The sequence below is a fragment of the Engraulis encrasicolus genome, chromosome 8 (genome assembly GCF_034702125.1).
Source record: "Engraulis encrasicolus isolate BLACKSEA-1 chromosome 8, IST_EnEncr_1.0, whole genome shotgun sequence".
Classification (NCBI taxonomy): domain Eukaryota; kingdom Metazoa; phylum Chordata; class Actinopteri; order Clupeiformes; family Engraulidae; genus Engraulis; species Engraulis encrasicolus.
The window spans coordinates 26,166,293-26,186,292 of NC_085864.1; the positions used below are offsets into that span (position 1 = coordinate 26,166,293).

A 20,000-nucleotide genomic window follows, 5' to 3' on the forward strand; every position below is an offset into this window, starting at 1 on the left:
TACTCTCATGTTGTTTTCTCCTGAGGGGGTTTTAGGAGAAGCCAATAAAAAAGATCAGTAAATTCCAACCTGAGACTGTCGTAAAAAGTAAAGCGCTTTTACTGCTCTCAGGGTCGGTTCTAGTCAATCTGCTGGCTCAGGCAAGTACCCCCTTCAGCACAACTGATCTAGTAACTCTACATACTATACTGAGTGCCCATGAATAGTCATTGCCAATATTAAGTTTAATGTTTAATTTCTCTTAACTTTCTAATTCTGTGGGACTTTTGACCTTTTCTTCCACCCCCCAAGACAAATTTGGTGCCCTAGGGGCCTAGGCGACTGCCTTGTCTGCCTATGCCTATGGCCGGCCCTGACAGCGCTGCAGTGTACCTTGGCAGACGGACAGAGCTGAGGTCTTTAAGAGCGTTATCCACCAGCTGCAGCCTCTCCACGCGGATCAGCCTCCGCAGGATCCGAATGAAGTTCTCCAGCTGGTATGGATCTCCCAAATCCTGATAGGACAGGTTCAGCTCCTTGAAAGGAATTAAATATAGTCCCATCACTATGACTTATTATTGTCCATCATTATGACTTAGTGTTACGTGCTTTGGTAAGTACAGTATAGTCAGTGGAACCAAAGCATTGTACAATCACCACCAGTGTTATAATAGAGGGTTAACATGTCTCAGTTTGCACACTTCTATGGCTCAACATTGCATCACGAATACAACATTGCTGCAACAAATGCACACTACTAGTAGTTACACACACATGCACAGGGCCACTGTCAGCTTTGGCTGAGCCCGGGAGGGACAAAGTCTTTTAAAAGGCATCCCACCCAATACATACAATGTAACGAGGGCCCAATTCTGGGACTCTACGTCTCCCTGGACAAAGGACAACTGGCCCCTTTGCACACCCTCCCTCCCCTGTCAGCTTTCATGCGCACGTGCACACACCCTTGCAATCAAACTGCGTGTTGTGTGATATGCTGTGTCAAAAGCTTTGCGAAGTCAAGAACTGCAGGTGCGTAACTCACTACAAAAACATAGACTCTTCTCCACTGACGGTTTTCTGGTAGGCCTATAGCTCGACACAGCACGACTCGGCCGCCACTTTTTGCTTTTCGATTGGGCACGACACAGCTTAATCGAAGAGCAAAAAGTGGCGACCCAGTCACGCTGTGTCGAGCTGTAGGCCGACAAGAAAACCAGCAGTGGAAAAGAGCCTCATGTGTACTCTACATCAGCCAAGAGTATGCAAGAGCTTACATGATCTTCTGATCGCAAAGAGTAAGGATGTAAATATTATGATATGATACAGCACGTTAAAGCTATTTACGCACCCTTCATCACTTACACCACATGCTGTCATGCTGCATCTCAAAACAACGTTCACGCTCAAATTTGTGACTGGCTTGCATGGCGTGCACTTCACACCTCACTTACCACGCAGTTCTCCCAGTTCTCCTGTAGTCTCTCCTCCCACTTCTGTACTTGGTCCTCCTCCCCCCTCCTCCTCCTCCCCCTCCTGCTCCCGCTGGCGTACAGTGCATACTGCTCCCCCCTCAGGTACAGCTCCTCCTCACTAGGGCCTGCTTGGTGACATTACAGGACATTACAGGCAAGATAACCAATAAATGTATATACATAAGTCCGATTCGGACGGGACTTTTATTACCTATGGACCCCCGGTAATTCGGAATAATTACGGAGAATGAGTTCTTAGTCCTGTGCGGATGTGCCATGTCCGCGATTTGTGAGGTAATAATTCTGCCGCGAATTACCTACTGTATTTCGGCAAAACACAGACGTCCTGGGGTAATTTCACATAGGCGCGCCGTCTGCACCCCCTTCGATGTCTGTGACTTCAGTAAATAACCGACGTTTATTTATCCCGTCCGAATGCGCCCTGAGAAATCACGGAGGTCCGGGGGTAATTGAGAATTACCAGGGGCCCATAGGTAACATTTATCCCGTGCGAATTGGGCTATACAGTACATTACATCACAGACAATATTACCACCAAAAATATATCTACCAATACAAAGAATCTGTTTTTGTCAAATGTGATTATTAAAACCTTCATTAAAATGAACTCAGAATCAAATCAAACTAGACTGCCTTGCTGGGGCCTGCTTGGTTAACATTACAGACAGATATCATCCTCAAAACAATCTCTTAATTGCCTTGCTACTCTGCAATGATGTTTGCTTACAGATAGATAACCAACACATTGACACAGAAACCATACATATATCTACTGAACATATCCAGATAATTTTGTTTTGTTTCTGGCAAACGTGCTTAGGGTGAAATAAAATGAAAATCAAATTACGATAAGCAAGACCCTATCAGTGTGGCCTGCTGCTTGGTTACATGACATTACAGGCAGATAGATAACCATCTCCGTGATTCCACAACAACATGGCGTAATTGGTTATCTTCTCTTGCCATGCTGCCTGTGTGCTGTGCTCGCTTGCTTTGCTGCCTTAATTGCATCCTACAGCAGAGATCCGATCTCTCTCTCTGTGACGAAACCCCATCTCATCTGTGCTAATGGCCTTACATCACTGTCATTGTTATGGTAGGGGGGATAAGATGTGTTGCAGGATCGCAGAATTGAGAGAACTTTGTCACAATTGTTATGCTATGGCAGCAGGGGGCATATTTCTGAAGGATTGTAACAACTGAGAAACTCGTTAACAAAATATCATTGTTGTGGCTGGATGAAGATGTGTACAGGACTGTAGTGTTTGAGTGAAGGTTGACAAAATGGTATCTCATGGCAGTGTGCTATGTGCAGGATTATAATGTTGAGGAAATGTTTTGCTATGGCAGTAGGGTGTAGATTTCTGCAGGATTGTAGCATTGATCTGTCAAGACATGGTCCCTGGTATACATTTCCTGTTACCAGAGTGGCATTGACCAAGTCATTATGTAGGCAGTTACTTAACTTAAACTAAAAGGCTCTGTGTGATGTCGTAATAGTGTACCATGGTAGTTACTTTTTCAATGAGTAGTAGCCTACACCTTTCCACTGGTGTTGCAGTTGCATTTGAAGCGCTTCTTTCCAAAATGAGATATCCACCCCTTTTGACTTTTTGCATTTTTAACATAGGACTTCTTAACAGTCAATGCCAATCATCTATGTGTGACTTCTTGCCATTCAAATGTTTGGAGAACATACTTTTCAAACATCAATAAAAATGCATTTTGCAATGCAATTCAATGGAATGCCCAATACAAAAAATGTACATTTCTCAAAATGTTCCAAAGTGGATACATCTCATTTTAGAAAGAAACTCTTAATTTGCAGGCCCTTACCCTCTCTGACCCTGGGACAGCTGAGCTGGTCCCCACGGACATCACTCTCCTCCAGCCGATGCCACGAGATGAACCTGAAGCGGTTAGAGGGCAGCTGCCATGGAAAAAAACACACACAAAAAAACACCAACAGCAATTAATCAAAAAGGTTCATCCAGGCAACTCCAAAACATAGAAAAGAGGGAGGAAAATGAATTAAAGAGCCCGAATTACACTTTGGCTAGAGAGCATGTTATAAAAGACAACAACATGTCTGAACCAGACAGGTTTTCATCTGGAGTTGGATAAACCTAAAATGGTGGCATGGAGGAAACACTCAGGAAACGATTTACTCAGGAGACATCAAGAACTTCTCTGCTCAAAAAAATTCACATACATGAAATCAATAATTTAATTGAATCAATGGTAGAACAATTCTTTGACCACATGTTGTCTTCTACACGAATCATCAAACACACGGTCACAGACCTTTGAAGAACTTGTCATGAACCCGGTTTCATTGAGTCAACAAACATCATGGGACAACCATGCCGTATTTGGTTGTCAGCACCATGTCCAAGGAAGTTCACTGACATGGTGAAGCACTGACTGAAGTCCACTTTCGAGACTGGTCTTGTGACCTGGCTGGGGTGTAGGTGACACTTGGTGACCTTACTTAAGTGTTTTTTAAACCCTGCTCCAGGAGCTGCATCAAATTTACATGAGGCGCACGCGTGGGCCTTAGGGCCTAAACACTGAGGAGTAAGACCTTAGCTGGATTGGTCATAAGGCACCTGGCATTTGCCAGGTGGACTGTTGATGATTTTGGCCTGGTCCATTCTTTAGTGTAGTGGTGTCAGTCCTCATGCCGCTACAGCTGACCTCCCTGAGTCAGATATAAATATTTAATTTGGCTGTTTTGCGGTCAAAGTAGCTTGTGATAGACGGCTAAAAATGTTTGGCAGACCAGTCTTGGCTGAAAATGCCCGGTGTGATTTTTTGCCCCAGTCCAGCCCTGAGTAAGACTACACTCTATGGATGACCCCGGCCCCCACACACCAGCTTTCATCACCGTGTGACACCAGAACCTTCCTATAGAGCTTTGCTAGCCATGTGTAGAGTGGACTTGAGGTGAACGCATTCGGACACAACTCGAGCCAGGCCTTGACGTTAACTTTTTTTCTCACCAGCCACTGTGGCTAGTCGTTTTCCAGAATCACTATCCATTCCAGAGTTTGTTGTCTTTTTTTCTTTGTATAATAAAAAAAATATTCTTGCATTTAAATACAAACATTTGATGCACTACTGTGTTTTGCCATACCAAAGTTAAATATCAAAGTGGCTAGTGAGTCTGTCTGACATTGTTACTAGCCACAGCCAAGTTCTACCAGCATTTGGCCAGTTGGCAGGTGCCAATGTCAAGCCCTGAACTCGACCTCACCAACCACAGGCATGTGCAACACAGTCGATCAAGAACATCTATAAAAAAAACGGACACGGAAACCCACTTACTCTCTAAGATATCCAGGGAATCTGTTTCTGTCAAATGTCTTAAACCTTGCGTGAAATGAGCTGAAAATCAAACCAAGCTCACACAAAGCTTACACAGCCCCATTCATGCTGCATAGTAATACAGACCATAGACACTAAATTATTTCTGTCTCCCTCCCCCTGCCCCTATTCCTCTTTGTCTCCCCACGGCTGACTCGCCGTCAGGGGGGGACAAACGGGTCTCTTGTCCCGGGCCCAGGAAAGGGGGGTGGGGGGTGTGGGGGCTGGGCAGAACTGGGTCCTCATGAAGTTGTGATTAATGGATCTGTTTTATTTCAAAATAATTAGTTTGAGGGAGGGAGAATGCGCTATATTTGCTAGGAGGGTTAGGAGGAAGGGGGGCCCATTCAGATATTTTTGTCCCGGGCCCATCCAAAGCTGTCAGCGGCCCTGCCCCATGGAACAACTAAGAGGTCCATGGCGATGTGATTTCAGGGCACATTATAATTAAAAGAGGGATAAATTCTAACATTTTATGTTTTCAGGCACTGACCCATCAAATGATTTAACAACCAATAAAACGCACTAACATATCATCTGAGTGTAAAACATTCAGACAGTTGTGCATTGTCGACTAAAAAGCGTATCATAGGCAGAATGCAAAATATTCTCTCATTTACAAGATGGTGCACTCTGTAGGGTTTGAGATACAATGTTTCCCAAATATTACACTGCATGGTGAGTGAATACTGTATAATTTGTAACTGTTTCCTGCTGAGCCTTGGCTTGCTATAAGCTTGACGTGACCAAAATGGCCATGAAACTTCATCTGTTACTTCAGAAGACTGTCTGCAATGTCATAGCAACAGAGTTTTTTTTTCAATGAACAGGGAGACGGATCACTGAAAATCCCATCTGCGTCTAAAAGGAACCTTTTAGACATGGCAATAGTGTTACTGTACGATTTGTCCACAGTGCAGTGCAGCTGAGGTTTAGTTGAAAGGACAAAACCACTTCTACTAATCATTCCCTTTGTTGGAGGAGGATTACATCAGCACGGCAGCGACAGGCTGGTGAGTGAGCAGCACACAAGCCACAGCATCGCAACTACACTTTGAAATCAGATGAAGCTCTTCTGCCTGCACTTAAATGAATACAGCACTCAGCCTAGAGTAGACCTACTGTACTGTACAGTGTATATCCCCTCTGGAGACTCTCCATCTCCATGCAACAGGCATACAAGTAGTAATGCCCTCCCACACAAACTGACTTGAACATTGCTATGGAAGAAGTTCAAAGTGATGAACATTGTAGAACGTACACTCCAATGCTCATTTCTAAGCTGTTCCAATTTGGTTTTGAAATAATACAACTGATGAATGAGTCATTCCTCCTCCTCCCACATGCAAACATATACATTAATGGTGTAGGTGGATGCTGTAATGATACACGTGCTGCCCGCCATGTAAAAAATACAGTAGGTCTGGTGACAGTGACAGATACTGGTTACATTGATTTGGACTTTTGGAAATAGCACAACTCCTAATGACCCACTCCTACACACAAACATATCCATTAGTGATGGGTGTCATCGGAGAGAAAGACAAAGAGAATGTGCCATGACAGAGAGAGAGAGAGAGAGAGAGAGAGAGAGAGAGAGAGAGAGAGAGAGAGAGAGAGAGAGAGAGACAGAGACAGAGACAGAGACAGATAGAGACAGAGAGATGATACTCACTGGAGTGGTGACAAAGCCTGAGTCTGGGCTCTGTTCCACGGAGAGAGGAGTGTGGGTGTCTCGGAGCTCGGAGCCTTGAGACGTGTGAGATTTGGGGAGACTGTCACTGCTTGTGTTCACTCCTGAGGAACTGGGGAGACAGAGGCGAGTGGAGGAGGAGGAGGAGAGGAGAGGAGGACAACAGGCCGGAAATAGCAGAAATATGCTCACATTTCAACAAGTTTGCATGCACATACTGTACAATAAAATACAAGTACGCTCATACAATATTTGCATGTATACACGGATGGTGAAAATGATTAACCCATTGATGCCTAAGGCACCTGCAAGAAAGGGTGCTTAATCCCTGAGCCCTTTTAAGAAAAGCTGCCCTCAGCCTACAAAAACCTAAATATCTCAGCTTCTAAAGCACATAAAAATATGCCCTAAGTTGCATTTAAACATTAAGACCCTCATCTTTCATATAATGTGTTCATTCATCTCAAACAGAGATTTTGAAGAAAGCTGTCTCAAATCTCATGAGCCTGAATGCTGCGCAATGCAGCTCCAGGCGCCAGGGCCAATGTTGCGCAACGCAACATCAGGCATCAATGGGTTAATGTACTTGCATTAACCAGCCATTTGAAATCAATGTGTTATCAATATGGAATCAAACATATATTTAAAGGTGCTGGTGCACTGTGTAATATTTTTAGTAGGCTAGTTTATTTCCAGGATTTCTGCTGCTCATTCACAAATGTTACGTTTTTCATGAATTCTTACCACCACCATCAAATTTTTGTCCTCCATTTTCAATGTACAGATTTTTTTTAGCTGCATTACTTACTTTACTTTGGTCATTCAAATATTGGTTCATTATTTAAATATCCAGGGAAATTTGGCAGTAGACAGCACAATTGCATTGAGCAGCATAGTTGCAATACTCTGCCCACCATCCTACCCAGTGCACCATAGTGTACTGTATATGCAAGTAATACTTCATATCCAACAATATATCAAATTTCCCTATGATTATGTTTAATTGACAATCATTTGATAAAGTCCTTTGTTTAAGAACAATTGTCCATTACAAACCTTGGCTTATTTAAAACGTATAGCCTATATATTTTCAGCAAAAGACCAACGTTTTCCCTCCCAAACAAGAAAACACCAGAGGAGAGGAGTTATAATTCTGTATATTATGTCCACTATGTTATGCATTTTCAGAATTCAGTCTGAAAATCCTCTGACTTCACATGACTCCTGCAACAAAAGAAAGCTCCATTGGTAACAGCTGAGGTTCCCTGAAACTGGAGACTCCGGGTACATCCGTTGCGCTGAAATTCTGACCCTGCTCCGTTGCGTTTTTGGTTACCGTGAACTCTGCACCTTGAATTGGATTAAGCGGTCGCCATAACAGCGAAGACACCTGAGCAGGTGTCATTGCTCTATAATACTATCATTAGGACATCCTGATTAACATTGTGTCCCAGATTCAGGGTATTTTGGTGGAATGTCAACGGCCAATTTCGTTTCTTAAGAAGGAAATGACCGTGCGCCACAGCACTTTGTACACAAAATGCCTGGCTTCAGCTTTACCAATTGCCTCGACACAGCGCACAGACAATAACAATTACAATAGCGACTTATAGCCTACAGCTCAAAAGAAATACTATAGCAAACTCCACTGCAACTTCCTTAAATGTGTTGCAATGAGCCCTTATTTGGCTACACTCCACGACGTATTGCGCGTAAAAAAGTTTCACATCTCTTGATATCTACTTACCTTTCGGACATGTCCTTCGGCTGTGACGGTATCCAGTGACATTTAACACGGAGAAGAAGCGAGGTTTAGACGCAAATGTTAAGTTTCCCATTGGGGCGAATTATGCTGTCAGGGAGCGAGACGCGCCTATTCCCGTTAACTCGCAATGCTGATACAACTGAGCGACCTGCCAGTCTGAAAGAGGTCATCAGGGGCAGGCGCTGTTGCTTAGCAATGCTGTAAGTTATCCAAAGGTAGTGCAATATGTGCCAGTGCAAGTCAATAGGTAGCTTGCTGTTAAAACAGACCGCGACGCTACAGCATAGCAATTCACATGTTTGGTGAAAGGCGAGACGCTTAAGCGCAACATTTTATTTTCATCATTTTACATCATATTTATGTCGCCTTTTATCCGTGTCCTATCTGAGTTCAGTGGTCTGGATGCCACTTATACCCCAAGTTATTGATTAATGCAGAGTTGAGACTGATCACATTGTCACATACAGTGTATCTCTTGAAGTAACATTAACTACAACGGGGAGCGTTCTTTGTTGACATGGTACCAATGCGCCACCAGCTTCTGCGCGCGCGCGTGTGTGCGCTCACGCGCCTGTGTGTGCACGGGGTGTTGGTGGGCATCCAAAAATACAAGGTAAAACAGTGTTTGAACCTTTCGATATAGTTGCCAAGAAAACGCGCAATCAAAAGGTAGCAATCACAACAACGGAAAAATGTTTGTCTACACATTCATGTTTTATTTCTTAAAAGAGTGAATACAGCTGGTGTTCGTTGTTCTTTTTGAAAATCCCTGTACATGAAATGCCACATTGGCATGGAAACCTCCTTACTGACCTGTACACCTTGCAGATACCTGCTCAATCACAAACTCATAAGGCATATATCAGTAGTATTACTGTACTAAAAGCAATAACATCAGGAAGTATGGAATATATGGAGAGAGAGAGAGAGAGAGAGAGAGAGAGAGAGAGAGAGAGAGAGAGAGAGAGAGAGAGAGATAGAGAGTGTTCCCAATTTCAATTTAATTAGATTCCAAAAAGTGATTAAATAGAATACTGCTTACATCTGTTCATTATTATTTTCACAATAAATATCTATAATCCTCTACCTGACACAGTAGCAAATATACAAGAGAGAGAGATGAGTTGCCGTGTTAAATATTATTATTATGTGTACCTGGCCTATGAGGCTCACTACGGAAACACAGTAATGGAGGTTAGGTTAACCCATGGTGGATATGTTGTTTATGTCCTGCTCCATCCCTGCCTGCTTCAAGAGACAAGCCCCGACGGTAACACTTTACTTGACGCCGGTGTCATAAGCATGTCATTACAGTGTCATAACAGTGTCATGACAGTCATAGATAAGTCATAAACATTATGTCCATGTCAGAAACATTTTATGACTGTTGGCCTTAAGTGACATTCGGTTATGGCAAAGACAACCCAAGGTTGTGCCATGTCACTATTATGACACTGCAATGACATGTTTATGACACTGGCGTCAAATGAAGTGTTACCGCCCGACTTAATTGGGCTAATTTTCCAACTCCCTTAGAGTTAAACTGTCGAGTTTTAAAATATTCAAATACATTCAGCTGCTCTTTAGATTTGGCAGTACTCTCTCCTTATCTGGCAGTAGCACTAAGTATTTGGTAAAGAAGTCGATGAATGTGGGGGTATTTTGGCGCAGTATTAGTGCAACCATACCATTTACGGGCAGGTGGCCATGGAGGCCCATGTTCGACTTCGGCCTGGCTCAAATCCTATTTTCTTCCACAGCCCCTATGTCTCTCTACCCCACTCATTTCACACTTTCCAATCATAATAAAACAAATATTCCCTAAAATACTCGAAAACCACAAGTTACTGGATGAAATTAGATAGAAAAGCTAAAACAGAAAGTGCTACTGCTAGATCCGGATCCTGGGCGAATTAAAACATGGTCAAATCAACTGTTAAACAGCAAGGGAGTTGTAAAATTCCGCCTTCCCAATAAAAGCGAAGCGTCCCTTCAAGGTCACTCTGAACTTCGACTCATCCATTATATTTACAGCGCTCTTCATTTCCTACCAGTAAAACCCTGCGGTATCAAAACACTACCACATTTTTTAAAATCATTTGTGTTATCGAGTATATTGTGTATAATGTTGTTGTGAGGTTATTAAAAACCACAGCAAAGTGATGATGACACGTGAGACATCGTGTTGGGAGGTGGTGGAGTGCTGTTGTCGTGGAGACTCTTGTCTTTACAGTTCCAACACAATCATGGTGTTATGTGGAATTCATTAGGTGTTTATGAGGAAGGTGTTTACACTGAGTCGAAGTCTGGGATGTTGGACTCGATGACTTCTGGGCTCATGACTCTACCCATAAAAATAATGGACCCTGCGAAGAAAACAGAAAAAAAAACACACAAGAGATTACGAGGAATGTTATTGGTTGCATAGTTTTGCGTAGTATGTGTTTATTCCTGAAGCAGTATTTGGTTTAAAGCGGATAGATATTTGCCATATAAGGCACCTTGCGGACAGCTCAGTGAAATACCACAGCCGTTACTGCAGACACGTACTGAATGTAAACATGTATTCACTGTTCCTAGGTGACCAAGCCAAGTACTGTGTATGGGCTCATGTGTGCGTGTACATAGGTATGTGAGTAGGTGACCAAGGCAACTACGGTGTGTGCAGGGCCGACGACAGCTTTTACTGGGCCCAGGACAAAACCAATTGAAAAGGCCCCCACATCAATACCTACAATGTAATGGCATAACAATTCTGGGGCCCTCCATTCTCTGGGCCTGGTACAACTGACTCCTTTGTCCCCCCTGTGGGCGGGCCTGTGCGTGCGTGCGTGTGTGTGTGTGTGTGTGTGTGGGCTATAGTGTTTATAGTGTGTATAGTGTTTGTTCTAGAACAGATGCAAGTGTGCAGCGTGTAAAATGCAAATGCGATGGATGAGTATTGAGTGCGGCGGCCGATACCTGTCTTCCTGCTTCTGATGATGAAGAAGAACGGGTGGTCGGCCATCACCTGGGGGTACAGCACTAGGTTCCTCGTCAGAGCAATCATCCCTGTAGGACACACAAAACATTGCACTGTACATTAAGGGTCCTGTCTTAGTTTGGAGTGAGGAGTATGCACGCTTCAAATCCTTTTCTCTTTGTGGTTTTATTCCATGGACAATGTTCGAAACGTGATCCTGCAATGGAATAAAACATCAAAGAAAAAAGGACTTCAAGAATGAAGAATCAAGAGCTTTTTATTGTCATTGACTAATACATTTGACAACGAAATTGCGTTTTGAGTACACTGCACACATACTCAGGGACGATGCTTCATAGCATATCCACTTCAAGCATGGGGACTCCTTACTCCAAATTTTCAGTCAGCTTTTGTCCTGCACTTTTCCTGGGATGTGTACAATGTACACCCTCAACTGAGGGACCTTTCTTGGGTTATTTTCATTCTTGGTCCCTTTCAGCCATTTAAGCGAAGTCAGACTTGTGACTCAGCATTTTTTGCACACATGTGAAAGCTCCAAAGCGTACCCAGACCCCTCAGAAGTGAACCATCCTGAGACCTTTGTCGACGTGGTCTCAGTTTGGCTTGCTCAAGAGTCCTGACAAGTTACGTACAGCACTGACTAGGTGTAATCACTTAAGACTTTGGTTAGACCTCCAGCTCAACCTCTGCAGTCACTTTGGTACAAGTCTTACCAAAGTATTTCAAAAGCACATTGCTTGCTTGTTTATTTTGCGGGTTTATGCATTGCAGCAATGTCATAACTATAGCCTGCCCTACACAGTGATTGATTCCCCAATCCAATACCAATATCCCTTCTCACACGCTCCACATCCACACACACCATAGCACAAAGTCAACAGGAGGGGGCACTGTTAGCTTTTGTTGCCATTGAAAAACTACAGGAGGTACGGCAGCTATAAATAGTTTGGAGAAACTGTAACTTTCTCTTTTTTTTACAAAGGAAGAGAGGAGGTAAAAAACCACCACCACAGTGCAGTAGAAGAGAAGACAAAAGACAGCCAGGGTAAAGTGTTGGAAAAGCGCTGAGAGGGAGGAAAACACAAAGAGAGCTCGGAGCGGCTAAGTGGGCTAAGTGAGATGAGCAAAGCTGAGCAAGATAACAGGGGAGCAATAAAGTTCCCGGGAAAGAAAAGAGAGAACGAAAAAAAGAAAGAAAGAAAGACAGAAAGACACAGTCGGAGAGTCAGCTGTTGTACTACTCAAGGCACATTTTACAGAGGGAGGGAGAGAAAGGACAAGTATAGCTTCAGTTCTGAATTACATTCATCATCTTGTGCTTTCTGTATTATTTCAATCTATACATCAATCTGTACATCCCACATCACAATTAGAACGGAAGGCGTCTGTTAGTGCAGAGCCTTACAATCTCAAAAAGGTCTAGTTGTCTGCCACTCTTTTGACTAAGATGACATGGATGAAAGTGAATCTTCACAGATAATCTATCTGTATTTCAATCTGTAGTACTCTCTCTCTCAGTCTGTTTCCAACTAAAACACATGCACAGAGTGGGAGTGATTCAGGTTGCACTCTGCTGCATGTTTATAAGGCAAGGTGAGGTGAGGTACCAGTTTCCTCTTTTGACATGCAGGGAAGATTTGGCTTGGGGCTACAGCCACTGCAATACATAATTTACACTTTGTACTTCACTCAGGACATCACACAGTCAGTCAATGAGGTGTAGTTTGATACAAATTGGCATATGGTATACTTCATAGCTTAAACATTAAGCAATTGAAGACAGTCATATGAGCTCCTTTGCATTTAAATGGCTTGTGAAGCATTAGGGAATTTTCATATATCTTTCCCAATTTTTAAGGTATCATCGAGGCAACTGGGACTGGATTAATACTGTCTGATTTTTCCTACCCAACTTCATACAACAAAACAGAGATTTTCCTGATATTAACTGAAATGTGCAATAAAAAAAAGTATTATACGTAGGTCATTTTCAAAAAGGAGCTCGTTGTAGGCCTAGAATGAATAGTAAATCATTCAAATCATATGTGAGTTCCTTTTCCTCACCTGATCCCGCGGCCCCCTCTGCCCCCTCCTCTGACACCTCCAGGTAGGCCTTCTGGACAGCCTTCCCGATGAACAGATCCTTCCCATCTGAGACGAAAAAGAAAACGTAATTTACATTACATCACAATTTGATACATAATGCAAAACATGTATGCTCACATCTCACACTTAAAGTGATACTGTCCCATGTTTGGAAATAATCTAATTTTACACCTAAATGATCGAGTTTTAAACTTTCTCCTGTACTTCCAGCCATAGCTAGCAGCTAGCTGAACCCATAAGATTCAATGATAATTGCTAGCTTGGAACTTGAAATTAATAATCACCAGAATATGAGAACGACTGAAAGAAAAGAGGAAAGGTAAAGCTAAATCCTTTACCTCAAGGGGAGGTGTAGATTGAGCTAACTTCCAGAAATGCTACAGTATCACTTGAACCTGTTAAGACACGGCGTTATACATTGCTGTTACCAAAATGGCAATGACCAAGTCATAGTGCATTACTAACATTACTAGGCCTTGTGTTATGTATAGTATTGTCATACAGTAGGATGGTGCTTAACTTTTCAATGACTATTACAGCGTGCCACTGGAAGTATGCCGTGCATTGAGGGGCTACGTAAGCATTTGAGAAATAATCATGTGGTAAAAGACTAAATTTGCACCATCATCAGGCCCACAGATAGGAAAGATAATGGGCAGATGGTTAGAGGGGAAGCTGTCTTGGCAGGCAGCAGATACAGTAGCAATATTGGACGTAAATATAGCAGGCATGTGGGGAGGCTCTGAATGTGCTAATTGGGACAGACAGATTAATGTATGAATGCATTAAGGGTCAAAGACGTCCAACATGTCCTTCAGTGCAACGGATACTTTAGCTTACTGTAAATGCATAAAAAGAGATTTTTTTGAAATTATTTTTTTGGCTTGGCTTTCATGCATTCACTTTTCAAAAAAATGTTTTGAAATGTCATGTTTTTCACAGATACAGTAAGCAAAAGCATCTGTTAGCACAGAAGGACAGTGTCATGTTGGACGTCTTTGACCCTTAAGTGTGTGTGTGTGTGTGTGTGTGTGTGTGTGTGTGTGTGTGTGTGTGTGTGTGTGTGTGTGTGTGTGTGTGTGTGTGTGTGAGTGTGTGAGTGTGTGTGTGTGATGAGCCATGCATCAACAACGCGTTCTCGTGTTCCTATGTCAGTACATTTGCCTATGTCAGTGCACTACACCCTGTTGAAAAAGACAGCTCACACCTGGCATTTAAGGCTACACCCTCCCTTTTGCTTATCAGTATCCTTTTCTAGGAATTTAAATGTGTGGCAAGTGAACAGCATGTGAAACCGTTACCAATGTTACCAAGGTAACATTACACCTTTTTTTGAGAAATCCTAAAATAATTCTTTATTTTCACTCTTCACCTCATGCTGCCACGTCTTGGAAGATGTTAAAACTATCTCGCAGCATGCCAACTCAATTTTTCCTCTTCCAGATACAGTAGGAGAGCTCCCTGTCTGTAATGCTTATAGCCACCTGTCATTAGACCGCCGCCCCGACAGTGGACCAGGGAAGCTGAGAGCAGGGACGGCGCTAGATATAAGCAGAGGATGCAGAGTGCTTAGGGCACCAACCAGTGCTTGGGGCACCAACCACTTTGCCCCCAAAATCGGGGCCTGTTATATTGAGCTTGATTAGAAAAACATCATTAAAAAAGTTACATTACAAAACATGTATTTATTACTTAGTATATTATTATTATTTAGTTTTTTTTTTTTTTTTGGGGGGGGGGTGCTCCTGTTATGCTTAGGGCAACCTTCTCCATCTTGGGGGCCATTCGAAATTGTCACAAATGGTTGGGGCCCACCTCTGACCCAATTAAGAATAAAACTCAAGTCAATAAACAGCAACACACACTAGAATGTGATTATAATTTTATGAAAATTATTTCAAGGCCCACTTGGAATACCTTCAGGGCCCCGGCCAATAGTTTGAGAATCACTGGCTTAGGGCCTCCAATACATTCGCAGCGGCCCTGAGCAGGAGGTATGGCTGAGAGGAGAGTGCAGCTAGCCGCCGCCGCGGTACAGTACAGTAGATGAAAGCAATCACAGGCGTGCTCGTTATTTATAGTGTCCATATCGTATCAGGTCTGAAGCAGGAGCTCTCCGGGCCGGCGCTGCAGGAAGCCAACAGCAGGCTGTTTCCTGTAATTAAACTGTCACTTCGCTTCTCTGAGCTGACCAAATATTGGGGAGCATCGAATTTAGTTTTTGGAGAGAGTTGTTGGAAGGGTTTGTGTGTGTGCGTGTGTGTGTGTGTGTGTGTGAGTGTGTGTGTGTGTGTGTGTGTGTGTGTGTGTGTTACGAATCCTGAGTTTGTGTGAAATGTTGGGAATCAGAGAGAGAGAGAGAGAGAGAGAGAGAGAGAGAGAGAGAGAGAGAGAGAGAGAGAGAGAGAGAGAGAGAGAGAGAGAAAAAGAGAGAGAGAATGTGCTTGCAGAGAGAGAGAGAGAGAGAGAGAGAGAGAGAGAGAGAGAGCCTGCAGAGAGAGAGAGAGAGAGAGAGCCTGCAGAGAGAGAGAGAGAGAATGCGCCTGCATGCGTTTGATAGCTACTGTACTCACCAGCCATGTCGGTGGTGATGCCAGAGAGATCGGCGTCCTTGCTGAAAATATTCCTGATGCCCAGCTCCTGCAGAGTGTCTCGCAGGTCAATCTTCTGCTCCACCTTGAACCTGCCACACACACACACACACACACACACACACACACACACACACACACACACACACACACACACACACACACACACACACACACACACACACACACACACACACACACACACACACACACACACACACACACACACACTGCCGTCAGCGAGACAGACAGACAGACAGACTAACAAGCAGGCTGGTCACGGTTGCGTGGTGAATGGATTGAGATTCGGGTCAAGAGCGCTCTCCTCCTCCATCAGTTTATTTCCTACGGCAGCCTGCAATCCTTTAGGCCAGCAGAACATGAAGTGCCCCCTCTAAAACTTGTAATCATGTCCGACCTCCTCTCCCCTCACTTTGGCAATCGAAAAACATTCACAGCTTCCATGCCAGCTTAGAAAAACAGACCGGCAGATTCACAACATTAACATTTGGATAACGACAGATGGAGGGACTGATAGACGGTCAATTACAGACAGACAGACAGACAGACAGACAGACAGACAGACAGTGTTTTAAAGCCATCAGCAAACCATACCAATGCTGCTTCCTTCACCTAACCTGACTGATGAGTTTACATAGAAAATCAGAGCAGTCAGGACTCTGGAAACTGGTTTGTCTATGTCAAGTGTGACAATGAAGCAGATGTCAGCAGGGTGATCCGGGTCACACACAGACACAGTAAAAAATAAATGGGTAGACAGACAGACAGATAGACAGACAGGCAGAACAAGGGTGGAACTTGATTTTTTCCCCCACCAGTCACTGTGGCAGGTAGATTCTAAAATCTACAAGTCACTCATAATTTTTACCAGTCACCATTTTTACCAGTTCATATTAAACCGTTCCAAACATTAATGCCAAGTATAAGCTCATTTTCTGATCAATACTTTTGTTTCAGATGTCATAAATTCATGTAATGAAACTCTTTTCATCGCCAATTTGCTTAAATCATTGATGCTGCGCATAATTCAGCACTAACCCAGGCACCTGTAGCTTATTTAATGCTTCTAGTCGAAGAGAAACATTTCACCCGTCAAGGTGACGGGTGGGTTGACATACAGTATTTCACCCGTCAAAGGTCAAATTCACCCGTCATTTGCGGACGGGTGCTCATTTCCATCTCTGCGGCAGGCAGACAATTAGAGCCAGACAATACAGGACAGACCAAGGCCAAGAGACATCTGCCGTCGCCATGGGCGTAATTTTAGGTGTGGACGGTGGGGACATGTCCATACCATTTTTGAGATAAACCTAGCTTGTCACCACCATTTTTTCACAAATATAATGTAAAAACGGCATACCCAGACAATTTGCCATGGCAATGTCCCCACCATTTTCCAAGTTAAACCTACACCTTTGGGCGTCGCGACCTACATGCAGATGTGAAGAGGTCTGGCTATACATGGGGACAACTGGAAAAGATGGCCCAGGATCGAAATGACTGGAGAGCACTTGTTCGTGGCCTATGCCCAAAGTTGGGCGGTAGGCGTAAGTAAGTAAGTAAGTAATACAGGACAGACTGAAAGACAAGCTGTACCTGGGCAGGTAGATCTCCACCTTCTGGCGCTTGACGTTGTTGGCCCACTCCTCCAGCAGGGGGGCCTTAATGATGGGCTCCAGGGTGGCCAGGGGCACCTCCTGCCGGGGCAGCACGATCATCATGCCCATGTCCTCGCCCTCGTAGGGCATCTCCAGCACCTGGTACACGCCACCCGCCTCCGTGCTGCCGTCGCTGAACTCACCTGTGGAGGGGAGAGGAGGCAGGTAGAGACGAGAGGAGGAGAGGATTGGCAAAGGGAAAAACGTAGGAAAATATACAAAGCACAGCTCAGTATTCTGTCGTTTAGCAAAACAATTTTGTATCAACCGTGTAAGGTTTCTCACTACTCTAAAAGTGTAGCCTAACATGGAGCCACAAGACAATGCGTTTGACCAAAATGTGCAGTGCACTTGCACGAAGTAACACAGCTTTTAATGAGCGCATGCTGGAGAGGTGGACAAGATTGTTAAAGGACAAACAAGCAGGAAAATATTCAGTGATATTACAGACAAATGACGATGGTTTGAACTTCACATGTACAGTAGGAGTTACTGTCATTCTTCTATGGCCATATTGAAAGTCAGACATTTTGATAGCATTGGCAGCAAAAGTTAAACACTTCATGTATACCTTCTATACAGTATAGCACACACAATTTGGTTGAAATCCATCGACCCGTTCCAAAGCTTCACCTTCCAGCCGAGGCGAAATTAAAATGTCAATCACACGCTCACAATGGCATGCTTTGCAAAAAGGCATCAATACTGTATACAAGTGTTACTCCATGGAGTTTGCTATTGTTACAGTGGGTATGTACGTATTCTTGCCCGTTTCAGGAGAAACTGTCCACTTGTCACTTCACTGTATATTATGGATATGGATATGTTTGCTTTGGTGTCTGCTCCAAATTGCCTGTATTGGCTGATGCGTTAAAAATGCCAAATACTGGACAAATATTTCACCAGACCAAAACACAAATCTGTCTCTATGAATGTATATACTATATCTGTGTATATTGTAGTAGTCATGATAAAATAATAGTGGGAAAAAATCTATAAACTATAGACGACAGTTGTATGTGCTGTGTGGCACAGAGGTGAATGCTGCTTCTTGGTTTTGCAGGTTCAAGTGAAGAATGTGTGTGTTTGTGGCCCATGTAGAGATACCACATTGCTTCATTCAGTGTAGGAGAGCCAGTGTGATGTGGTGCACATCTATAGGAGACAACCAGATAGTGATGAGGAGGTGGGATTATTTAAGGATTTACTCCAGAAAGAGGACCAGTAGGTGTGTGTGTAAGGACCAAGCCATATGTGCTGACTGTAAGAACGTGTGTGTGTGTGTGTGTGTGTGTGTGTGTGTGTGTGTGTGTGTGTGTGTGTGTGTGTGTGTGTGTGTGTGTGTGTGTGTGTGTGTGTGTGTGTGTGTGTGTGTGTGTGTGTGACTGTGTGGGGTATGTGTGAGCACTGTTTAAGAATCTGGCTCCCTATTGTGGCAATGAATGTAGGGCAGCGTGTATGTAGGAGTCAGCACAGCAGGGAGGCATTTACAAGCTTTCATGTCTATGGCAGAGAGAGGGAAATGAGGTAGAGAGAGAGAGAGAGAGGGAGAGAGAGAGAGAGAGAGAGAGAGAGAGAGAGAGAGAGAGAGAGAGAATGTCGTGCCGTTTGTGAGAGATGGTGAGTATTGTGAGACTGTGAGAGAGAGAGATCATATGTAATCCGTATGTGTGTACAGTCTATCTTTATTTATGTATGTTTTAAAGACAGACAGATAAAAAGAAAGAATATGTAGTGCATATGTTGTAGGCAGGTGTGTGTGCGTGTGTGCGTGTGTGCGTGTGTGCGTGCGACGTGCGGCGTGCGTGTGATCCTCCCTCTTGTCGTCCCTGTCTGGCTGTAAGTCACCTGTCAACTCTGGGCTGATGTGGTGTGCAGTGGGGGTGGAGATCCATCCAATATACTAGAAGCACTGCTGAACCAAAACAACCCCTCAGCCTCTCTCTCTCTCTCTCTCTCTCTCTCTCTCTCTCTCTCTCTCTCTCTCTCTCTCTCTCTCTCTCTCTCTGATTTGGTGTGCTATCTCCTTTGCCTTCCTTGCACTATCTTGTGATAAAAAGAAAGGGTATACACGCACATCTCTCTTCCTCTTTTCTCTCTCTATCAGACTATTTGTCTCCCTCCCTCCCTCTCCATCTCCATCTCTCTCTCTCTCTCACACACACACAGACACAGACACAGACACAGACACAGACACAGACACAGACACAGACACACACACACACACAGACACAGACACACACACACACACACACACACACACACACACACACACACACACACACACACACACACACACACACACACACACACAGTGCACATGCAGAAGTGATGTCTTGTGCCAC

At 43.8% G+C, this 20,000-nt stretch overlaps 2 protein-coding genes across 3 annotated transcripts in view; both read right to left on the reverse strand.

Annotated features, from left to right (window-relative positions):
• The window catches only part of LOC134453599 (uncharacterized), a 10,111-nt gene extending 1,704 nt beyond the window's left edge, over window positions 1–8,407 (reverse strand). The window contains exons 1-5 of one of the 2 annotated variants that reach the window (XM_063204384.1): window positions 8,279–8,407; window positions 6,514–6,643; window positions 3,309–3,402; window positions 1,431–1,576; window positions 373–515 (exon numbers count right to left, since the gene is read on the reverse strand). In XM_063204384.1, coding sequence (XP_063060454.1) covers window positions 373–515; window positions 1,431–1,576; window positions 3,309–3,402; window positions 6,514–6,643; window positions 8,279–8,289 — 524 coding nt within the window. In that variant the 5' untranslated portion in view covers window positions 8,290–8,407. Of the gene's footprint in view, window positions 1–372; window positions 516–1,430; window positions 1,580–3,308; window positions 3,403–6,513; window positions 6,644–8,278 lie in introns of both variants that reach the window. The other variant, XM_063204383.1, reaches the window with a different exon arrangement.
• A 598-nt stretch (window positions 8,408–9,005) lies between these two features.
• Window positions 9,006–20,000, reverse strand: part of serpini1 (serpin peptidase inhibitor, clade I (neuroserpin), member 1) — a 38,448-nt gene continuing 27,453 nt past the window's right edge. Inside the window, exons 5-9 of the mRNA XM_063204385.1 lie at window positions 17,594–17,798; window positions 15,959–16,068; window positions 13,344–13,430; window positions 11,258–11,347; window positions 9,006–10,662 (exon numbers count right to left, since the gene is read on the reverse strand). Coding sequence (XP_063060455.1) covers window positions 10,586–10,662; window positions 11,258–11,347; window positions 13,344–13,430; window positions 15,959–16,068; window positions 17,594–17,798 — 569 coding nt within the window. The 3' untranslated portion in view covers window positions 9,006–10,585. The remainder of the gene's footprint in view (window positions 10,663–11,257; window positions 11,348–13,343; window positions 13,431–15,958; window positions 16,069–17,593; window positions 17,799–20,000) is intronic.